The 20457-nt window shown below is 40.7% G+C and overlaps 2 protein-coding genes across 3 annotated transcripts in view; one reads left to right on the top strand and one right to left on the bottom strand.

Annotated features, from left to right (window-relative positions):
* Positions 1-764: 764 nt before the first annotated feature.
* rab14l (RAB14, member RAS oncogene family, like) lies at positions 765-13704 on the top strand. The gene is made up of 8 exons (XM_007568804.2): positions 765-876; positions 6249-6307; positions 6834-6887; positions 8679-8856; positions 9338-9404; positions 10413-10500; positions 10735-10765; positions 11604-13704. The coding sequence occupies exons 2-8, from the start codon at positions 6256-6258 to the stop codon at positions 11779-11781; spliced, it is 648 nt and encodes a 215-aa protein (XP_007568866.1). The 5' UTR covers positions 765-876; positions 6249-6255; the 3' UTR covers positions 11782-13704.
* Positions 13705-15338: 1634 nt separating this feature from the next.
* abl1 (c-abl oncogene 1, non-receptor tyrosine kinase) overlaps positions 15339-20457 on the bottom strand; it is a 34073-nt gene continuing 28954 nt past the window's right edge. For both annotated transcript variants that reach the window (XM_007568782.2, XM_007568791.2), the window contains 6 exons: positions 20158-20335; positions 19554-19738; positions 19239-19391; positions 19066-19155; positions 18843-18968; positions 15339-18096 (listed from right to left, as the gene is read on the bottom strand). In XM_007568782.2, coding sequence (XP_007568844.1) covers positions 16421-18096; positions 18843-18968; positions 19066-19155; positions 19239-19391; positions 19554-19738; positions 20158-20335 — 2408 coding nt within the window. In that variant the 3' untranslated portion in view covers positions 15339-16420. The remainder of the gene's footprint in view (positions 18097-18842; positions 18969-19065; positions 19156-19238; positions 19392-19553; positions 19739-20157; positions 20336-20457) is intronic.

The raw sequence follows: 20457 nt of genomic DNA, 5'->3' as shown, positions 1-20457 counted from the left end.
TTCTGTGCTCTCATAAAGGAACACTGACCTTACCCTATCCGCTCTGGTAAACTTAGTCTGGAACCACCAATGGTTTGTGTCAGAGAAATCAAAGAAGGTGGCCTGGACTCATGATTCACATTTTCTTTTACATCACATGGACACCTGCATGCATGTGTTCGATCTTACAGGGAAACACATTGCACCAGGATACAGCATGGGAAGAAGCAGGTTGGAGGAGAAATCGGAGATCCTTTTGGCAATGATCATGGGTCTCGCCTATTTCCAGCAAGTTGTAGATGTGGGGTACAACTTGGATAGGTCGCCTGACCATCACAACCTTAGACCTTTAGATTTTCACCACCAGTCAAGCATCTGATGGTGGTCCTTGACAAAAAGTTCAGTCCATGAAGGCCTCAACTTTCAATCTACAGCATTTAAAGAAACAGTTGCAATTATCTTCCAAATTTCAAATCAAATCCCTACGTGTGCAGGTTATCATATTATTATTATTTATTGGTGTGTATGGAGTAAGTGTAAAGCAGCTTTTGCAGAAAAAATACAGCAGTGACTTCACAATCCACACATAAGGCCATAGACAATAAAGCTAAAAATTATTTTTTTATTTATTTGCATTCATAAAAAGTCTTACTTTGTTTTCTATATGGATTTAATGTTATCTCCAGAGATATTATAATATAAGGTTTAGGTTATCTCGTCCATTCTGACTCCTAGTGATAGTGCCTAAACAGCAAATCGCCGCATACAAGGTTCTTTGTCCCAGAAGCCCATTGTATAGAGCTGAGGAAACCCTGTGCCGTGAGCAGCCATCTTGAGCCAGGATAACCTGCAAACCTCTACTGAACAGCTCCAAAACGCCTAAAGATTTAATTCCTGGTAAGGACAGACAATGGGGATTATTTAAATGTAACCTTACAATGGAATTATGTTGAATAAACATGGAGGCACACATGTTTAACTCAGTGATCTGTAGAAATTGGGTAGCATTAGCTGTATTTGCCAGGATACAACCAAGTGGAAAGCTAACGGAGCTTGTTAAGAGTGGTTGTTTCATTTATTTAATAATGTGGACTCTTATCTAGTTATTAGTGTGGAAAATCACCTCTCATGTGCCGTATAACTTGTCTTCTTTAGGATCACAAGATACATTTGCAACGCGTCTATTAGCTGACAAATCACCCTGCTAAAGCTAACGCTAGCCGACATTAGTCTGTTTAGTATTTGCAGAAAATAAAGCTGGTCCCAGATTTGTTTTTGGCTTTCGATATTCTCACACAGTAAGAAATTGTCTTGAAGTGTGAAAATGGTGGCAAGTGCGTTCCGTCTTGTTTTTGTAGCGTTTGTTTTCGAGAAACACATTGACGTCAGCTAGGTAATAAGCTAGAGCTAATGCAAACTTCGCTTTCAAAACACCTAATCTAGAGCTGTTATTTTGATCAGATTCGACCGTATGTGTTGTTTTTTCACTTCAGTGTATGGCTGCATTTCCTTCTATGTCTGCTTGCAGATGTCTTTGTCTTTTTATGTCTCAATAAAGCAATAAACTAGTAAACCCACCGCTGTTTTTTGCCGGTTGACAAGCTAATGTTAAGCTAACCTGAAATTTTCAGGTTTGAACATGTCAAATTAAAACATTTACTTACGTCTATTACCCCACATGTTCAGTTCTGGATTCGCTGTTTGTAATTTTTGTGTATTTATAAAGGAGTGAAAATGGATAAATAGAACAGCATTATACACAGTCTACTGCTAACTCGTAGCCATCCGTGTATTAGCCACCTCTTTTGGTTTTGTTTTGAACAAAATAAAAGTGCTTATGTGTGAATATATACATTTTGAAAAAAATAACTTATTGTGGAGAAAGTTTTTTTTTTTCAATTGAATATCTTTGCTAGCCATGTTTTAAAATGCTGCATCATTTCATTGATCTGTGCGTTAATCACTTAAACTACTGCGATCACATAATTTATTGTTTAACACGACATCGTTATTTAATATATGCGGAGTTTTAACACCGTACTGCAAGTTTTCATTAGGACTTGGTGTCACATGATTTCATCTAGGGGCCCTGCATGTCAAGTAGAAGTAGTAGCTACATAATTTGCATGCCACAATTTTTCTAATCCTTAAGCGTTCATCCTTTTCGATTAAAAATGAATGTGGTGATTTATATTAAGATGTTGCATACGTAATTGTAATTGCATACTTTTTTGCAGCGGCAGCAGCTTGGTAAAATAAACAGGAAAGGGTCGTTATAATGACATAAACAATAGACTGTAAGACCTAGTCTGGGAGTTTGGGGTCAGTCGACTGTTTTTCTACGGAACTACTCATTGTGGCATCGAATCAAATGTATTTAAAGCGCATTTACAGCAACCGGATTTAACCAAACTGCAGAATATTCCATTGTTTTTTTTTGTTTTTTTTTTTTACAACTTTGCTTGCTGTGATTTGACATCTAGGGTAATTTTATAATTAAACTTATGGAAAAGGTAAGGTACAGATAAAATACTTAAACAGAGCCACTTCTAGATTTTTTTTTTTTGTAAAATCATTTTTTTTATTAATAGTGCAGTAAAATAATGCTAAGAAGTTAAACAGAAAACATTTTTCTTCAAGTTCTGTATTCTCTTGTCGTGATTGCAACAAACTCTAATATTGCAATTAAAACTTGATTCCATATTGCTCATCCCTTATAGCAACCCTTGATTTCTTTTAGACGTTTCCTGATGAATCATCACAAGTTAAACGAACCATGAACGGAAAAGGATGTGATCTCAGTAGAGGCCAATGAACTTCTTCACTAGAAAGAGACTTGATGTCTGAAAAGAATATGAAAAGTGCTGAAGCTGCATTCTGATCACACGACCTTGACTTTTCTACATATTGATGAATACTCATCCTTTCTCTCTTTTTTTTCTTTTTTTTTTCTTTTTCTTTTTTTTTTTTTTACCCCAAATCTAGTTTTTACTCTTGCTGGGAATATGCACTCTAAGAGATTATCTCCCTGTCACACTTGGGATGAGGTGGGCACATGAGGGTCACGTGATCAAATTCTGTCAAAGACCTAAAGCGCTCTGCTGGGATATTAAAGGCACTAAACTGACTGGCTCATGGTCCATAATCACCTCAAAATTTGGATACAGAATTTTCAATGTCTGGGACACGAGCCATTTATTTAATAAACTTCCCTTTTCCCATAGTGTTGTTATATCAGCATCTGACGTGATGAAATTAACTCTGATGGATAGGGTGAACTCTAGAGTCCTGGTGAACATATGTAGCTTAGTAAAACTGACTGTGTTCTTTATCATACTATCAAATTTGCGTTGAATGTACCTAAGCAACAGATGACGCATATATAAACACTTATTTTATGTTGTCCTAAACCACTACTGGTTCTTTTTAGCCAGTAGTGTCGGTGCTGAAAAGCAGGTCGGGTTGCAGTTCGTGGAGGGCTTTCAGTGTGAGCCAAGTCTTTTTTTGGGCCATTAGCGGAAACACAGATTGTACTTGAACATCACAAGATGTTTATATGTAGGTTCACATTGAAAAGGCTTGTGATTTTTCCACTTTTCATAAATGATAAAAAGTGGAGAAAATAGTAAAAAAAAAAAATGTTGTTTAATGTCAACAAAATTGCTAAGTTTTAAGCAACTTCTTAATCAAAAACATTTCTCTACCGCTGTGAGGTAACTGGACTGGACATGGGTGAAACGTTGCTTTCCAAGAAAAACCTTTGGAAAAAATCCAAAGCCTGAGGACCTGTTGTTCAAGACCATTTGGAAATGCAATTTTGGCTTCTTAGAAGCAGAAAAAATGAAAGAAGCATGACTTGACTGATAGACGCAGGTTTGTTCATGTTGCAGGTGTGTCGCAATAGATGAAAACCTGCACTTGTATAATATCCGGTTATGAGACAGTCAGGTTAGTTTATTTTAAATCTGGGCCAAAGTGTTTATTTAAGTCACTCAAAACAAATCGGTGTATACAATTCCAAAGTTTATTTGGTCGGAAAATGTTCATGTTATTTGTAGCCACGTCCCTTTGCCTCCAGTTTAGTACAAGCCTTTATCTGTTCTCTTGTCGCTTGTGTCATTTTCCTCCTGTGCTTATCTTATCTCGGCCCATCCACATTTTTGTGCAGTTGTGTCAGCCGTAGCCCAGCCAGTCAAACATGGTCACTTTGCTGCAGGTGCCGAAGTCTGAGCGAGTACGCCAAACAGTTCTGGGTTGTGATGTGGCACAGTGATGTCAGCTGCAGAGAGCTGCAGCTCAAATTAGTCTGAACCTTCACTTGCTGAAAAGCACGGCCTTCAGGCACACCAACTTTGAGCGAGGAGGAGGAGGAGAAGAAGAGGAAAAAATGGTCCTTTCGACAAAGTCTGATAGTATTTTCAGCCCCCAAAAAGAGCCTAAATGTCTGGAAATGGCTTCATGTAATCAGTGAATTTGATGTTAAAACTCAACTGAATTATCCTGCCTAATTATAGTGATCGTTTTTCTCACTTAATAAAATGAAATTACCACCCGGCGATTATTTTTCAACTTTGATTGCACCACGTCTAGCTCACGCCGTCGGTAAATCGTGAGGATGACGTCACTGGAGTCGGTGGCAGCCTGCTCCGTTGCGAGTTAGAGTTCCCTCTCCCAGTGAAAGCTTATTAATCTAAAATGAGAATCTGAGAGCCACGAAGCCCTAACAAACCACTAATTCAGTCAACATGAGTCTGTAGGCGGCGAGGAAGATCCCTGGCGTTTTGTTGTGGGGGGGTTAAAGAAAGCAAGTTGAGACACACTTTCATCTTAAAAATATCTGGAGTTTTTGAGTAAACCTAAATGCTGTTCCATCCGTGTGTCGTCCACAGGCGGTGACTTTAAGATGAAAACTTATAGATTAGTTGCACTAACGACGGTGTTGATTAGTAAACCGGTGGAGCGGGGGCGGGGGGGAGATCTTTCATGGATAATCGAGTGTAAACAGCAGATGGACGGTGTCGGAGCTTTTATTTATAGTTGTATCTATAATAGTGAATGTGTTCCTGTGTGATTAGAGGAAAGAAAGAGGTTCTGTTTAGTCCACCTTTATTTCAGTGTTTTATCACCATGCATTTCAGTACCTATGACGTCACTGATTTTTCAGATCAGGATAAAAGACCGGTCAGATTTTTTTTTATTAGTTTCCTTCAGAAATCAACTCAGAGTTGAATTGATTTAAATTTTTGCACACTGTTGAGTCCAAACCGATTTCAGCTGTTGGTCCGAATAACCTTAGGAATATGTATCTGTGTTCATCTTACTGTTAGCTGTTAAGTAGCTAATATTATTAGCTATTTTTAAATAATAAAACGCATAAGACAAATATTAAAATTAAGTGTCATGATATCTAGTAAATTCACAGTTAAGGATTATTGTCAATATAGACATGCTGGTTTTAATTTTTTTTTTTTTAGGGATGTAACGATAAAAACATTTTTTCATCATAATTGTAGACAAATTGATCAGGGTTATTAAAAAAAAGGACTGTAAACAATGTAATATTTTTTGAGAATCTTAGAAATTGCATGGCAGTAATCATTAAACCGTTTTTCATCCCTACTCTGTATTAATGCTGCACAATATATTGCGTTGACGTTATTGTGCTTTTAATATTCATTGTGCAAAGGAATGTTTTGGTTTCACCAAATTGTTGCCTAATATTTCTCATGTGTTACCAGTTTGCGTTTCACACGTTGATGTGATATTTATGCAGTTGGGCAGAGTTTCAGAGCAGCAGATGTTCACACCGGACACAAATGACTTTGCTCAAAATGCCAAAGGTCACCGAGTGAAGGCGGGACAGATGAGAATGAGAGGACAAGACAAAATGGACGCATATCACAATCGCAATATTAACCAATTTTATCATCATTGCAGGATTTTATATGTGTATATCCTGCAATCTATACGTCAATGTGAATGTTTTTTGAGTGTGTGATGTTACTGACAGTTTGTCAAAATCAATACTGGTTGTCACTTTGAAGCTGGTATCTGTTATCATTCATAAGGCTGACATACTCAGGAGTGAGTTTTTCTGAAAACATGCGGAACGAAAGTCATTCAGTCTCTGTTTTAGCGTTTATTTTTCCATCAATAAATATGAATAATGTGGCCTTCTTTAAATCTGATGTTGGCAGCTGAAGCCCAGTTCTTCTGTTTATGTCATATTTGCTGATTTGCTGAAAACGCCCTCTCCGTTTTCATTCCAGAGCCACCATGGCCACTGCACCATATAACTACTCCTACATTTTCAAATACATCATTATTGGTAAGTGACCTTGCTTAAATTGTCTGCTTTAAAAAGAACAAACAAACAAACAAACAAAAACATTATACATACATTTAATAAATGTCTTAATTCCTTTTACTGCTCTACATATAAGTCTTTTACTTTAAAATGCATAACATCAACAAACACTACCACTACTTTGTTTTTGTTTATTGAACTGCTGGTTACGTATTTGGCCATTACAGTTGGAAGCAGAGACCAGATGAGTGTAGAAATGTACAATTTATGGCAAAATGAGCCTTGCATTCATAAAAAAAAAAACATGGAATTCATAAACATCTTCCCCTTGCCCCCCCTTTTTTTTTTTTTTTTTTTTTTTTTTTCCTTTCTTCCCTTTTTTTTTTTGTCTTTTTCTTTGTTTTTGTACGACGGCCTGTGTCTTATTAGTCCATGAGATGTAAAGCGTTGCTGTTGTATGGGGGTCAACACTGCAAGCTTGGATAGAAATGATAGCTCCTCTGTTTCCTTGGTTAACCTGAGTCTCTGTCTCTCTCTCTCTCATTAGGGGACATGGGGGTAGGAAAGTCCTGTTTGCTTCACCAGTTCACAGAAAAGAAATGTAAGTTCTTCTCGTGATTTTTAACTCCTCCGTGTGTCTTTGTGTGCACCTCAGTGCTTGGGAGGTTGCCAGAATATCTCTGGAGAGCCTAAACCTCTTTAGATTTCTTTTTTACACCAGCGGATGTCGGCGGCGGAGCAGATGAATGGTAGCTCAACAGTGAGAGTCTCTTCTCCTGTGTATGAGCCAGCTGCAGCCTCCCATTGCCATTCAGCTCAGTTGTGTTTAGTGCCACTATTAAAAAGCCAGATGTAGTGTTTCTCATTCATGTCTATAATCACATCCTGGACGAATCCACACACACACACGGTAGATTTTTTATTTTTATTTTTTTTTTTTGAAAAGGTTCATTTGAAGCAAAATTTAACCTTTTTTTGGCTTGTACTTTGCGTACAGCTTAAATCCTCGACGCAGCTGCTGCCAGTTCAGAGGAATTCAGCTAAAATGCAAAAATGTATGTTTACCTTCATCCTATGCAATTTACAAGGGGGGACAAAAAGCATCAAACGTCATTTTGCAAAATGGATGAAAAGGTTCGATTCACGTCCAAATGCATAAGAGCCCGTTCAGTCGTGCACAGTCGGATTCAGATCATGAAATGCCAATCAGAGAAAAGTTTCCTCCGATTGCGTCATACATTTTCATGTGGCTGTGGATGATTTATTAGGTGCAAGGAGGACTGCAAACAATTAATACTTTATTACAATAGATCCTGCAGTGTCAGCAGGATTGTGCCGCTCGTGGCTTTAAAACTGTCATTTCAAAACAACGTAACATTTCACTTCCAAACTGCTGCCGTGTTTCTTCCGAGGGGGAAAAAAAAAAGAAGTGCTGGAGCAACAGGCCTTGTGCCTTATTAGGTGAGCTTTCAAGTAGAGCATCACGGCAAACTTAAAACGGCTTGAGAAAATTCTGGTGACTCTGACTTTTCCTGGCATCTCGTTTAAAGGATGTTAAACTAATAGGAATGACTTGGTAGAAAAATAACTTTTCAAAATCCTTTTTTATGCACTGAAGCTTAGCTTGCCGTGGATATAGACCTGTTCAATAAATTAGAATATTTTTCAAAAGTCAATTTATTTAAGGAATTTTATCACTAAGCGAAACACGTTACACACAAGACAAAATGAAAATGTATTTAAAATTAGAATATTGCATCAGACTAATAAGAAACTTTTTAATACAAAAATGTAGCCTTAATTAAAAGTGTGTTAGCCTTTCCAAAAGATACTTTTAATCTGTCAAATGAACCTCATTAGAATGTGCATTCTAATTTACCGAATGTGACTGTGGTTAATATCATCGTTCTTCAAAAAAAAAAGCTACATAAGTAATGAAAGAAAAGCAGTGCAATAACATGGCAGTCAGCATGTGCTCCAGCAGTATTACTAGAGTGGCTCTTCATAATCAAAGCCACTCTGGAGTAAAAGAACTAAACTAAATACAGACAGATGAATGTATAGCTTGGCTGCTATCTGGAGAGCAATTGAAATATAAAATTGAGTTAGGCTTATAAGGGCTGAACAAAATTCTGAATATCTCTCAATTTGCTTAGGATTTATAAGTTTAGTTAAACTTATTTATACCCTCCTAATTATGCTTGTAACGTGAATGGAAAAAAATAAAACCCCAACAAAAAACGGAACACCAAACGAGGATGACGATGTACGAGGATTAGCAAAGAACAGTAAACGGTTGCATGCGATTATAAAAAAACAAACAAACATATATATATATATATATATATATATATATATATATGATCTCACTTCAGTCTTTCTTGTTGTCCAGTTATGGCAGACTGCCCTCATACAATCGGCGTGGAGTTCGGGACGAGGATAATCGAGGTGAGCGGACAGAAAATCAAGCTGCAGATTTGGGACACGGCAGGACAGGAGCGCTTCAGGGCCGTCACCCGCTCCTACTACCGCGGGGCTGCAGGGGCACTTATGGTCTACGACATTACCAGGTAGGCTGCCGGTTCTCCTTTCTTCGCACTTTTTGCATGATTCTGACGTAAAAAAAAAAACAAAAAAAAACGAAAGAAGTTGGCATTATGTACTTGAACATAATGTGCATGTACGAGGAAGACGGAGAGCTGCAGCTGATTAGTGTCGGGGACGGTCTGTCCTCAGCTGTTTGATGGTATCGTAGGTTTGCAGCAGTTGCATTTGTGAATCTGTAAGTGTCCTCCACGGGGAAAAATATGCAGCACAAAATGTTGCTGCTGCTTTACAAATGTTCATTTCCTGTTATCAAAGGGTGTGCCTCGCAAAGACTTGATATTATCACGTTTTCCCCTCATGTGGCGTTGACTCCAGCTTAGAAAGCATTGCTTGTTTGAGAGAAAACAATAGAGGATTAAGAAATCAGCGTTGGATTATACTGCTTCTGACAAACTCATTTAATCCTCAAATTTTTGCACGCCTGTCCATGTTGTCGTCCTGCAGGAGAAGCACTTACAACCACCTGAGCAGCTGGCTTACTGACGCCAGAAACCTCACCAACCCCAATACTGTAAGCATACACACATATTTACACTCTGTTATTGCATATAGTAATACAAATTTAAAATATCTCTTCATCTTTAGATTTTTTTTCTTTTTAGACTTTATTGTAACCAGGTTTTTTCCCCTTAGTTACTCCATCTTTTCTTCCTCTACCATTTTGTTTTCCTTCAGTTTTACTGGAAAAGCACAGGCCTGGTTTCTTAACTAGATCTTTCTTGGCAAATTTGATTAACTCTAAATCATCCAGCTCTCCATCAGAGAAGTCTGTGCTTGTGCAACAGGCCACTTCTATTTCAGGCTCCTTGAAATGCATCTGGTGTTTCATCCGACCTTAAACGGGACGTCACACGCTTCCTGCCATTAAAGTACGCTTTAATGCCACTAAATGGACTTAAATGGCCACTATTAATAATTTCAAACGGAATTTACAGCTAATTATTCCACTTGAAAAGTTTTTATAGGATATGTCTTTAAGATTGTTTCTTTTTTGTTGTTTGTTTTGCATATAAAGGAGATCAAAATCAGTTCAGACATTACACGCACTTGACGTGAAATGCATCGACAGTGGGTTACATGCACATTTTCTTTTTTAATTTATTATTTTTAATGTATTTTTCACTGAAATTACTTCTAGAGACCATAACTTTTAGTGTGAATGCTTAAGGCTCCATAATAAACTTTGTGCTGTAGAACAACAATCCTAATATGTTAAGTTTTAATTATCTTAAGCAGCTTCTAAATTCTGACTCTGAATCATGTAGTTTCTCCATAAAGTTGACATTTCTAGAGATAAATATGAGATTGGTACATTTAGAGATCTTGCGATGATGCGGCCGCTAGGCAACCGACCCCTGTGTCTTCCCCAGGCCGTCTCTGACCTTCTTTTCATAGATAAGTGAAGTCCAGCCTTCCTGCACGTTCTTCAGCCTTATCTGCTCACACCGCGTCAGATTTGTCCCCGACAGAAACGAGCGTGCAGGAGATCGTCTCACTCCTCCTCTTCCTGTGTCGTCAGGTCATCATTCTCATAGGAAACAAAGCCGACCTGGAGGCCCAGAGGGACGTCACGTATGAGGAGGCGAAGCAGTTTGCTGAGGAGAACGGTGAGCCAGACGCAGAATCAAAGCCCAAAATTTCTCAAGGAAATATTCCGATTTAAGGATTGAAAGTGGTTTTTCTTTTCTGTTTCACTGTTATGATTAACTTTCATGTCAGACCATAACCCGAGGTTTCAATTGAGGGGGGAAAAAATATGCTCCATTAAAGATGGGATGCGTAAGGAGTTGGTAGGTGGATTTGGTAATACGTTTTAATGATTCCTTCTTTCTGTTTCTCAGGTTTATTGTTTTTGGAAGCCAGTGCAAAAACGTAAGAACTGCCTTAAAGTTTGAGATACTGCAAAAATGTTCACAGCCCTTTTGTTACATTACAACCTCAAACTTCAGTATCTTATTGGGACATTATATGATATAAATGAGATAGTATGTGATTTGGAAGAGTTTAAACGGCGTGCATACATACATTTTAACCTTTATAACAAATTAAAAACCTGAAAAGTGTGGCTTGTTGGTTATATAACTAATTACACTTCTCATCTTAATTTCATTGCAGTAATGACAATATTGCGATTTCATATTTTCCTATCTTTTCTAGCTTTACATATGTGAACGCTGAACATCTTTCCTATTTTATTTGGCTCATTTGGACTTTGACTGGACCATTCCATCCCATGAGTTTGCTTTATTCTAAACTGTTCTTCTGAAGGTCAGCCTCAGTCAGCACCAAGAAAGTTTTCAGTCAGCATTGCTTTGAGCTCTCATCCATCTTTACCTCCCCAACCTCTGACCAGAGCATGATGCCACCACCACCGTGTTTTACCATGGGAATTGTGTGTTACATACTAGTTATCCATCAGTAAGTAAGTCAAAAAAGTAAAAATCTGGTATCACCTGACCAAAGTACCTTCTATTTTTTTGTGGTACGAGTTTTCCCGTTCTTTCGCAGCAATCAGTCAGGAACAGGAAGGAGAAATATTAAACCACGCATCTTTTTCCTTCCACTTCACAACGATGCTCTCCTTTTCCTGGTTCTGGTGGATCATATGAAATTGCTTGTGGTTGTAATGTGACAAAAGACCCTGTGCGATCTTGACCTTTTTCTGCATTTTGGCTTTTCGGCTTCACGTGACTGTACCTTTTCTCTCCAGAGGTGAAAACGTTGAGGACGCCTTCCTTGAAGCCGCTAAGAAAATCTACCAGAATATCCAAGATGGCAGCCTGGACCTGAACGCCGCCGAGTCAGGGGTGCAGCACAAGCCCTCGGCGCCTCAGGGCGGTCGGCTAACCAGTGAACCCCAGCCCCAGAGGGAAGGTTGCGGCTGCTAATGACCAAGCAAAAGCCCCACCGCTCCGCCCCGACCCACCCGCGTTCCTCCCTTCTTCTTTATCCGTTCTGCCCGGCCTCCCTTGAGCAACCCCTCCATCCATTCCGACGCCTTCGTACGTTCATCCCTCACTGCACCAGGAGCTGTGTGAGAGCAGGGCTGCGGAGGAAAGGCAGGGCGAACATCGACTTAACGCCAGACCGAGCTGGACTGTGTGGACTACATCTCTCCCTCGTCCTTTTGCCCGTCTCTCTCTTTGTTGCCGTCTCACTCATCCTAAAACTGTCCGTGTATTTCTGTCCCATAACGCCGCTGTTCCGCTCCCTCCCCCAGACCCCCCGCTCAGTCGTCCTCCCTCCCATCAGTAGGATTTGTAGGTGGCACCACGAGTTACTGGTCACTGACACTTTAGATAGACTCAATGTTCAATCGATAATAAAGCAAGACTGTTTTTTTTTATGTTTGGTTTTATAGAAATATATAAATATGAAATATACACACTGCAGAAGGTCGACGCGCCACTTATCAGTTTCGTTTAAATTGAATCTGAATGATATTCCCAAGCTCTTCAAATTTACCATTCTTTTCACCGCATCATGCAGATAAGAGATGTTTCATTTGAGCGAGGGCAGGAGGTCATAAAGTAATTTATTAATCAGCCACACGGGTAGCTCCAGATGGTATGAGTAGTTGTTTTTTTTTGTTTTGTTTTTTTTCTCCCTCTGCTTAGCAGAGAAGTAATTTTTTTCAGTAACTCATGAGAGATGCAATGAAGGAAACTCATAAAAAATAAATGGCCACAATAAATGTTAGGAATTGCCTTCTTATTGCTATCTTTTGAAATCTTGCAAAAAGTTTTTGGTGTTTTCCAGCTGGAATGAATTACAGTTGGCTGGATGGATGTCCTTTTCTTTTTCTTTCTTTTTTTTTTTTAGACTCAGATGTCACTTTAATCACAATTCCCATCACTTTCTTCTTCAGCTCCGCCCTCATGCATCCGACCCCCAAAACTCTCCCCTCACTATCATGTCAACACGTCTTTACCAGCATTTGTTTTGTCATCGTTGCCTTATTATAGCAGTTCTTTTTTGATGCACTTGTTCTTGACGCTACCCTGATTGAATAAAATTTCTCTTTTAGGATCACTATTACATTCTACACTCATTAAATCACAATTATTTGGGTCTCTTTTTTTTTCCCCCCCCCAAAGCTGCACTGAAGAGCCGATTTATCTGGAGACTTGTTAGTCTGCCTCATGTAACCAACACAAAGCAGCATGCGTCCCCCACTCGAAACATGAAGTTGTAAAACAAAAATGTTTACTTCCTTTCAAGTACAATTTCTCTGTAACATAGCAGTCGCCTGACTGAACAGCTGTATATATCTTGCTTCTTAACTGCTGGTGATGACCTTGCTACTGTACTTTGTTTTCAGAAATTTATCTGGTGGCTCTGCCAAGATCTGTACAGTTGGTGTGCTAGTGGGTTGCCTGTAATTCATGCTTGGGGAAATTCTGTAACATAGTTTCTATTAATAAATGTATGTAAAGGACAGACCCGGACAAGCCCCCGTCTCCCATTAACCTGCCCATCTGCACACTACCGAGTTAGCCGACACAACGAGGGGGAGAGAAACTGGTTTGAGGTATGCAGGTTGTATTTATGCCAGCAATTCTGCATCATTTCTGTATAGATTAGAGAACGGGGGCGTGTTTGTGTTCATGGTCGGCTTTATTTTTCCACCCCATCAAGGCTGCTCCCTGCCGGAGGGAGGGAACGTCACTGTCTTAACTATTTTGGGGAGCAGGGATTGGTTCTTCATCGTGGGTGGGGCGGGCTTCCTTTCTCTCTCCCCGCCTTCCATCTCTTTACCGTTTGAGTGACCACTTCCTGCTTTGTCTGTCCACAAGTAAAAAGGAAAAAAATTTAAAAAAAGCAAAACAAAAACAAGTAAATATGTATAAATTTTTAAGAAGCTGTGCTAACATTTAAATGCGTTCTTTGCGTGTATATGATTTTAAAATGTTGACATTTTGATTTTAATGATAAAATACTCTAGTCAGAAAAAAATAAATTATACATAACCTGACTCTCTGTGTGTGTCCTTTTTAAGATGTTGACATGGATAAATTAAAGGGGCAGCATCATTACCTTAAGTTATTAAAAAAATACATATCTAAAACGACTCAAATTTGACTTTACATTTTGAAATTGGGCCTCTGTCTCTTCCAAAAAAAAGCTTCAACAGTCCCGTCTTTGTCATGTCCTCACAACAACCTCTCCATTAAGCCTTTTACATCGTACTTTGGCTTGTTGGACTGAGAAATAGTTAATATATCAAACTCTGCTGCTAGCCTGAAGGAGCTGAGCGGGGGAGCGATGCTCTGAAGCGGATGCTGGCAGGTTAAACCCCCGAAGAGGAGCTGAATGAAAGATGGCGCTGGCTGCCAACGAAGATTCAAGGATTTGTCAAACATCCTGGTATGTTTTTGACGAGGAAACAACATGATATAAAGCTCAAAAAAGTGATATTATGCATTTAAAGTCCAGCGTTGACTATCGTCAGTTTCTGTCTGGGTTCTTATAACACCTTCTTTTGCGTCTTTTTTTTCTGGAGCAGAAGGAAACCAAGTCCAGTCCTCAAGAGATGTTGACAAGGAACTTTTAGGTGCGACCCTGCTTAAACACACCTGAATCAAATTGTTGAATTACCTCCTGGCCGTGCCATCAAATTCAGGAAATCCCTGGTAACGAGCCATTCATTTGATTCAGGTGTGTTGCAACTGGGGAAGAATGTAAAAGTTGCGGGAGACTAGCTCCTGAATAAGAACTGTAGCTGGAGACTCTAGTGAGCAGGCTTTAAGTTCTGAATCTTCAAAAATGAAATAAAAAGACTGGAAGAATGAATAAATATCTGATAGTGGCTGAATTAACATGAAATGAAAGATGGATTGAGGAACAGAATAATGGATAGAGAGCTCTGTAAATATTACAGGGAAGTCGGTAAGTTTCTTTTTCTAAACTTGGAAAATACCTGAATTCCAATCTTCCTCTGGTTGTGCAGGAACATTCTTAAATCAAGCCATTTTCACTCGGTAAAGGAAGCCATAAAAAACAGTCACACCCAGATTTATATTTCAAGTAGCTTTTTGTATTTTACTGCAAAAAAAAAAAAAAAAAAATTGCACCCAGGTTAGAAAGGAGGAAACATTTACAAATACAGGCAAACTTTGTTTACAAAACTTGGTGATCGAGGCTTAGACACAAAAGTAGAGTAGTGGTATGTTCGGTACAGAAGAGGAATTAACAAAAGCAACAACAGTACCATTGAAGTCAAGGCCGGCAGCGGTGACTTTTGTCCAAAGGCTTCGCAGTCAGGCAGGGCACAGAGGATGAGACGATTACAGCACAAATACTGAAAATGTTCCAGGGATTCAGATAAAGGGGGGGAAAAAAACAAACCATTAAGGTGGAGTCTCACGTTAGTGTCTGTAATGGTCCCCCCACCTCTCTTTCAGTCATTTTGAAACAGCAATTGACAGACGCGTTAACATTTTAGTCCAGTGTCTCCCAAGGGGGTGTTTATTTTTTTGTGGTGGTGGAGGCCCTCTGCAACAATCGCTCGTGTGTCGGGAACAGAGGCCTGTCGGGGAAACACCGAGTTGGTCTGTTATCCAACAGCAAGGCCAGGCTGCTACTAATGGCTGTTTTCACTGGCACAGAGAGGAAAAAAATTGCATCAAAACTCCTTATACATATAAATTTAAAAAGACAAGTGTAGTCTGAGAATAAATGTAAAAAAAAAAATAAAAAAAAATTAATAATGATCCACTGGGATGCAGATCATTAACCCAGATCCAAACATTTTTTTTTTTGGTGCTGCAAACATTTATATCCAGTAAACACCAACTCAGCCACTCTCAAGCACAAGGCAGAACTCAGCCAAAGCCATACAAACATGCTTTAACCAGTAACACGGCCTCAACTAGAACTAAATGTTACGGGAGTGGTGGGAGAAGCAAAGAGAGACAAGAGGGTCATTCTCTCCACATTGTTATTTTATGGCACAAATGGCTGCAAAATACTGCAAAAAGCACCAATACACAACAAACAGCAACACAATCTCATCTTTCAGCACACAACCAATCAGTGACGACTGATCGAACAAGTAAAACGTGTAGAACAAAGTCAATCTACGCAGGTTTTCTCTGAATTTTTTTAAGCTGACAACAGATAAACAACTGGAAATATTTTCCAAGGCAAGTATGGATTTCATTAATTGTCATAGCAACATCACAACATCACTGAAGATGATAAAATAATATATCGGAGGCCTTTTTATAAAAATGTCAAGAGACAGAAGGGGAGGGGGGGCAAAAAATTAAATATGTAAAACATGATTATTTCAAAGATGATTGATGTAAAATTGGTCCACAGCCTATTTAAGGCTAAGATGACAATGTGCATACAAAGTTGCTGCTTCCTTTGAGTCCGTTTATGGCAACTACATGAGTCAGTAAGTGGGAGAAAACTGTAGTGTCGGCCCACACGGCTCCTCTCAATCACATTCCACCCATCAGCTCTCAGAGGGTCATGTGTCAAAGTTCATATCAGTTTCCCGTCTTGGCGCTTTATACGGCGCTACCTCTGAACAATGTCACTGATCTCTTTAACAGAGGACAGCAGCTTGGTAAAGTCCTGCTGCGCGTTGGCGCCCCCTGTGGCGGAGGGACAGATCTGAAGCTCACGCAGGCTAGTCTCGAGGTTGTTGATGGCTTCTCGAAAGGCAAACTTGTTCCTCATCTGCTGGATGGAGTCGACGTAGCTCATGCAGTACTTGGACAGATTCTTCCCGGCCTCCAGCACGCCGCTGTGGCTGCCTGTCTGCTCTGACATGCGGGAGATGGCGGCACGCAGCAGCTCGGCTCCCTCCAGGACCATCTCGCGTGTCACCGCCGAATTGGGCGTGCGCTCGCTGCCTTGGCGGGGTGTGGTCTTGCGGAGGGACGATCGGGTTTTGGCAATAGGGGTGAAAGCGGATAAGTTCTGATCGGCAGAGGAGGTGACGGTGGAGAATGGGCCTCCCTGGGTCTGGCAGAAAGAAGAAGTGGTCACAGAGGTGGCGGATGCAGAAGCCTTTATCGCTGGAGGTTTGGAGCCCAAAGGCCCCTTTTTGGGCCCCTCAGTGAAGGCTGAGCGGACTTGGTCACTAGCAGCAGTTGTATGGTGAGGGTCTGAAATGAAAGGAAGGCCCTTAGATTTGATGTCTGAAGGTGAAGATGAGGGCGAGGATACGGGGGATTCTTGAGTGGGGCTTCGTGGGATTTTGCCTGATTTGGGACCAGTGGGTGGTGGAGGTGGAGCCGGCTTGGGTTTATGTATCTTGCTTCTCTCCCTTAAAGATGCGTTCTCCACACCATGCTTGTTCCTGCGAGGCCTGCACTCCTCTCCTGCTGCCCCCAGAGTAGGGAGCACATTAGCTTTTAGTTCTGCCTGGAGAGCGCTGGTCTTGGAGGTCTCCTGACCCGCTAAGCCTGGTCTCTTCACCACTTTGGGTGTCGACGCTTGCGGACTGGAACCAGAACTGGAATCGTTGTCTTTACCCAGGAAGGCAGGACAAACATCCGATGATGTGTTAAGACGTGGCGGGGGGGTCAGGGTGCCCATTCGACGGGCACTCTCTCCTTTCTGCTCGTTGGTCCTCTTTCGTGGCAGAGCCGGCTTCCCTCCCAAAGTGCTGGAGTCGAAGTGGCGCTGGCCCAGGTCTCGGGGGAGTGTCACAGACTTCCACTCTGTGCCGTCTCGGCCGTTTGACATGACGGACGCCCAGAGGAAACGGTTTGAATTAGAAACCCCTTCCTCTTCACTGGGTGGCGTTGTAGCCGCCTTGCTACCTGGACTTGGCAGTGAGGGGGGGCCCTTTTTACGGGGGTACAGGGACCCCGGGTAGTTGGGAGCCCCACTGTTGATGCCTCCTGCCCCATTGTTATTACCTCCCAAGAACTTTGAGGATTCGACACCATGTGTGGTGTCATTCAGAGACAACGATGTACCATTGTTGAAGTTGTCACCGTCTCGGGGATCAGGAGTCACAACCCTCCTCTCAAAGGAAATGTCTGTCCTGGTGAAAGAGGAGCTTCGTTTGGGCGGAGCTGGTGCGTTCTTTTTCTTGATCTTGATGCGGCTGAGAAAACTATTACGGGTCTTGTTATCTTTGGGGATTAAGCGGTCGTCTTCATTTAGGTTATTGTCCAGCAGAGGGCGCTCTTTCCTGGGGAGCATTGGCGATGATACAGGCACCTCGGGTTCCACAGGGTCTAAGGAACAGCACAAATAGGTCAGTGTAAGGTTGGTGACATATTGTGCCTGACCAAAGTCTTTGTCCCCCTAAACCTCTTTACATTGGGACATTAAAGCCACAGCCTTTACTGCATTTTATTGGGAGCTTATGTGACAGACCGCTACATAGTGTATAATTGTTAGCTGTAAGAGGCAAAAGATGGAAGGTGCTTCTCAAAAAATCTGGCCTGTTCATGGATTCAGCATCCATAAACTGAGCCATGGCGGTTGTGCAAAAAGTTGTTTTTTTTTCCCATGAGCTCAGCTGATGGGAGTTAATTTCTTACCGATCAGGTTACTTCCTCGCCTATGCCTATCTGTGGTGCTTAAACAAATATATTAAGCACCTCAAAGGTGACGAACTGAAAAAGGTGCGTCAATACGTTTACAAGGACTTAATATAACAAAGTTAAGCCATACTTTGATGGACTGAAAGACAAAACAATGAATTATTTCAGAAAAGTTAACATTTACAATGCAATAACATTTATTGTATTGTAAATACAGTAAGTCTTAGAAGTTCAACATTTGAAAAAAATACAAGTTCATCAATTGATCATTTTAAGTTTTCTAAATTAAACAATTGTGGACATCTGGATATGAAATTTTGACTTATTTTCATTTTGTAGTTAATTTTAACTCCTATTTTCTTAAACAATCTTTGTTGTTCATTATATGTAATGAACAAGCTGCAAGGACGCACTACATTGTGCATGTATCCCACCTGGACTGTCTCTGTTCCGGTTCTCCATGTTCTTATGGAGCGTCCTGGTTTTGGTTGGCAGCTCTGGAGCCTGTTGGATGGAGCCTAATGTCTTCTTCCCCTTCTTCCCTAATTCCTTTTCAACCTCTATTATTTGGCAAAGAGTTGACAAAACATGAAGAGTTACACTTGGGGGGGGGAACAATAAAAAATGTGCTTTAGATGATGAGGAAGGAAGACTGACCGTCAGAGATGCTAGACTCCTGAAACATGGTTTCGAAGGCTTGATGTGTTTCAGCAAAAGATGGACGCTCTGAGGGGTTCCACCTCCAACCTGAGAGGAAGGAAGTGTAAATAAAGCTGAAAAGAACAAAAGACCTTTGCCATCAGTTTGTAGATTGATCTCGCAGCACTCACAGGCTCTCATAAGTTCATAGACCTTCTCTGGACAGCCTTCTGGTCGTTCCATGCGATAGTCTCTTTGCAGCAGCTCATAGACCTGGGACAAGTCAATGCCGGGGTAAGGAGACATGCCGTAGGTGGCGATCTCCCACAGCAGCACCCCGAAAGCTAACAAAATAAAAACTAGTTAGTTTTGTCTTGGGTAGAATATATATATAAATAAAAAAAGTGTCTTTAAAGAGTCCACAGTGGAAATTTGCTATGTTTCAGTGTAATAAATTTAAACAGTAGCAGTAAATTCCACTGCTGCTCAAGAGAGCGTAAACTTACCCCAGACGTCAGACTTTATGGAGAATGTGTTATAAGCCAGACTCTCTGGAGCAGTCCACTTGATGGGGAACTTGGCACCGGCGTGAGCCGTGTATGTATCTCCAGTCATTAATCTGCTCAAGCCGAAGTCTGCGACCTTCACCAAGTGGTTCTCCCCGACCAAACAGTTCCGGGCAGCCAAGTCCCTGCGGGACAGAACCAAGGAGGAATAGGGAGCTTTGTGACTTTAAGAAAATGAAATAAAAATAATCCTAAACCTAAATTATTACAATAACATGAAAAGCTGAAAGCAGCACTCTCTACTCTCTTCTGCTGTGGTGCTGGATTTCAACTTTTGGAGTGGTATTGAGTCATAAGCCGAGTCCTGACAGGCTCCAGAATTGAAGTGCAGTTTGAAAACATAAAAAACATAAATCATGCTTTGCAGTTTCTAAAGGAGCATATTGAACATGCCAGAACAATAACAATGGCTTCCCTGTGATGCATCGAGAGTTACAGAACTGCACAAGAATAAGGAAAATTATTTAGTACATTACAAATGTTTTTCTTTTGTTTCCGTCAAAGTACATGATAAATGCGTGATATTCAAATGGAATATAGTCACCTGTGTATAAAGTTTTTTTTCTCCAGGTACTCCATGGCAGATGAGATCTGTGTGGCCATGTACAGCAGCACCACGGCGTTGACCTCCTCTTTGTTGCACTCCCTCAGGTAATCCAGGAGGTTGCCGTGCGTCATGAACTCTGTGATGATGTAAAATGGTGGCTCACGTGTGCACACACCTGCAAGTACAAAAATCAAAACGCTGGATGAAGCTTAACATTTCAACCAGCAATTCATTATTGGTTTAGCAGTGCTACGTTTTCCTGGCTAGGGAACGCAGCTCTGCACAGCTTGTGGAAAA

This window comes from Poecilia formosa, unplaced genomic scaffold (assembly GCF_000485575.1).
Source record: "Poecilia formosa unplaced genomic scaffold, Poecilia_formosa-5.1.2 Scaffold6, whole genome shotgun sequence".
In the NCBI taxonomy this organism is placed as follows: Eukaryota; Metazoa; Chordata; class Actinopteri; order Cyprinodontiformes; family Poeciliidae; genus Poecilia; species Poecilia formosa.
This window is presented reverse-complemented; position numbering and strand designations above follow the sequence as displayed.

Coding starts and splice junctions, on each gene's coding strand:
- rab14l (XM_007568804.2), top strand. CDS start 6,256: ATGGCCACTGCACCATATAACTACTCCTACATTTTCAAATACATCATT. Junction 6,308..6,833: donor TTTCAAATACATCATTATTG/GTAAGTGACCTT, acceptor CTCTCTCATTAG/GGGACATGGGGGTAGGAAAG. Junction 6,888..8,678: donor CCAGTTCACAGAAAAGAAAT/GTAAGTTCTTCT, acceptor CTTGTTGTCCAG/TTATGGCAGACTGCCCTCAT.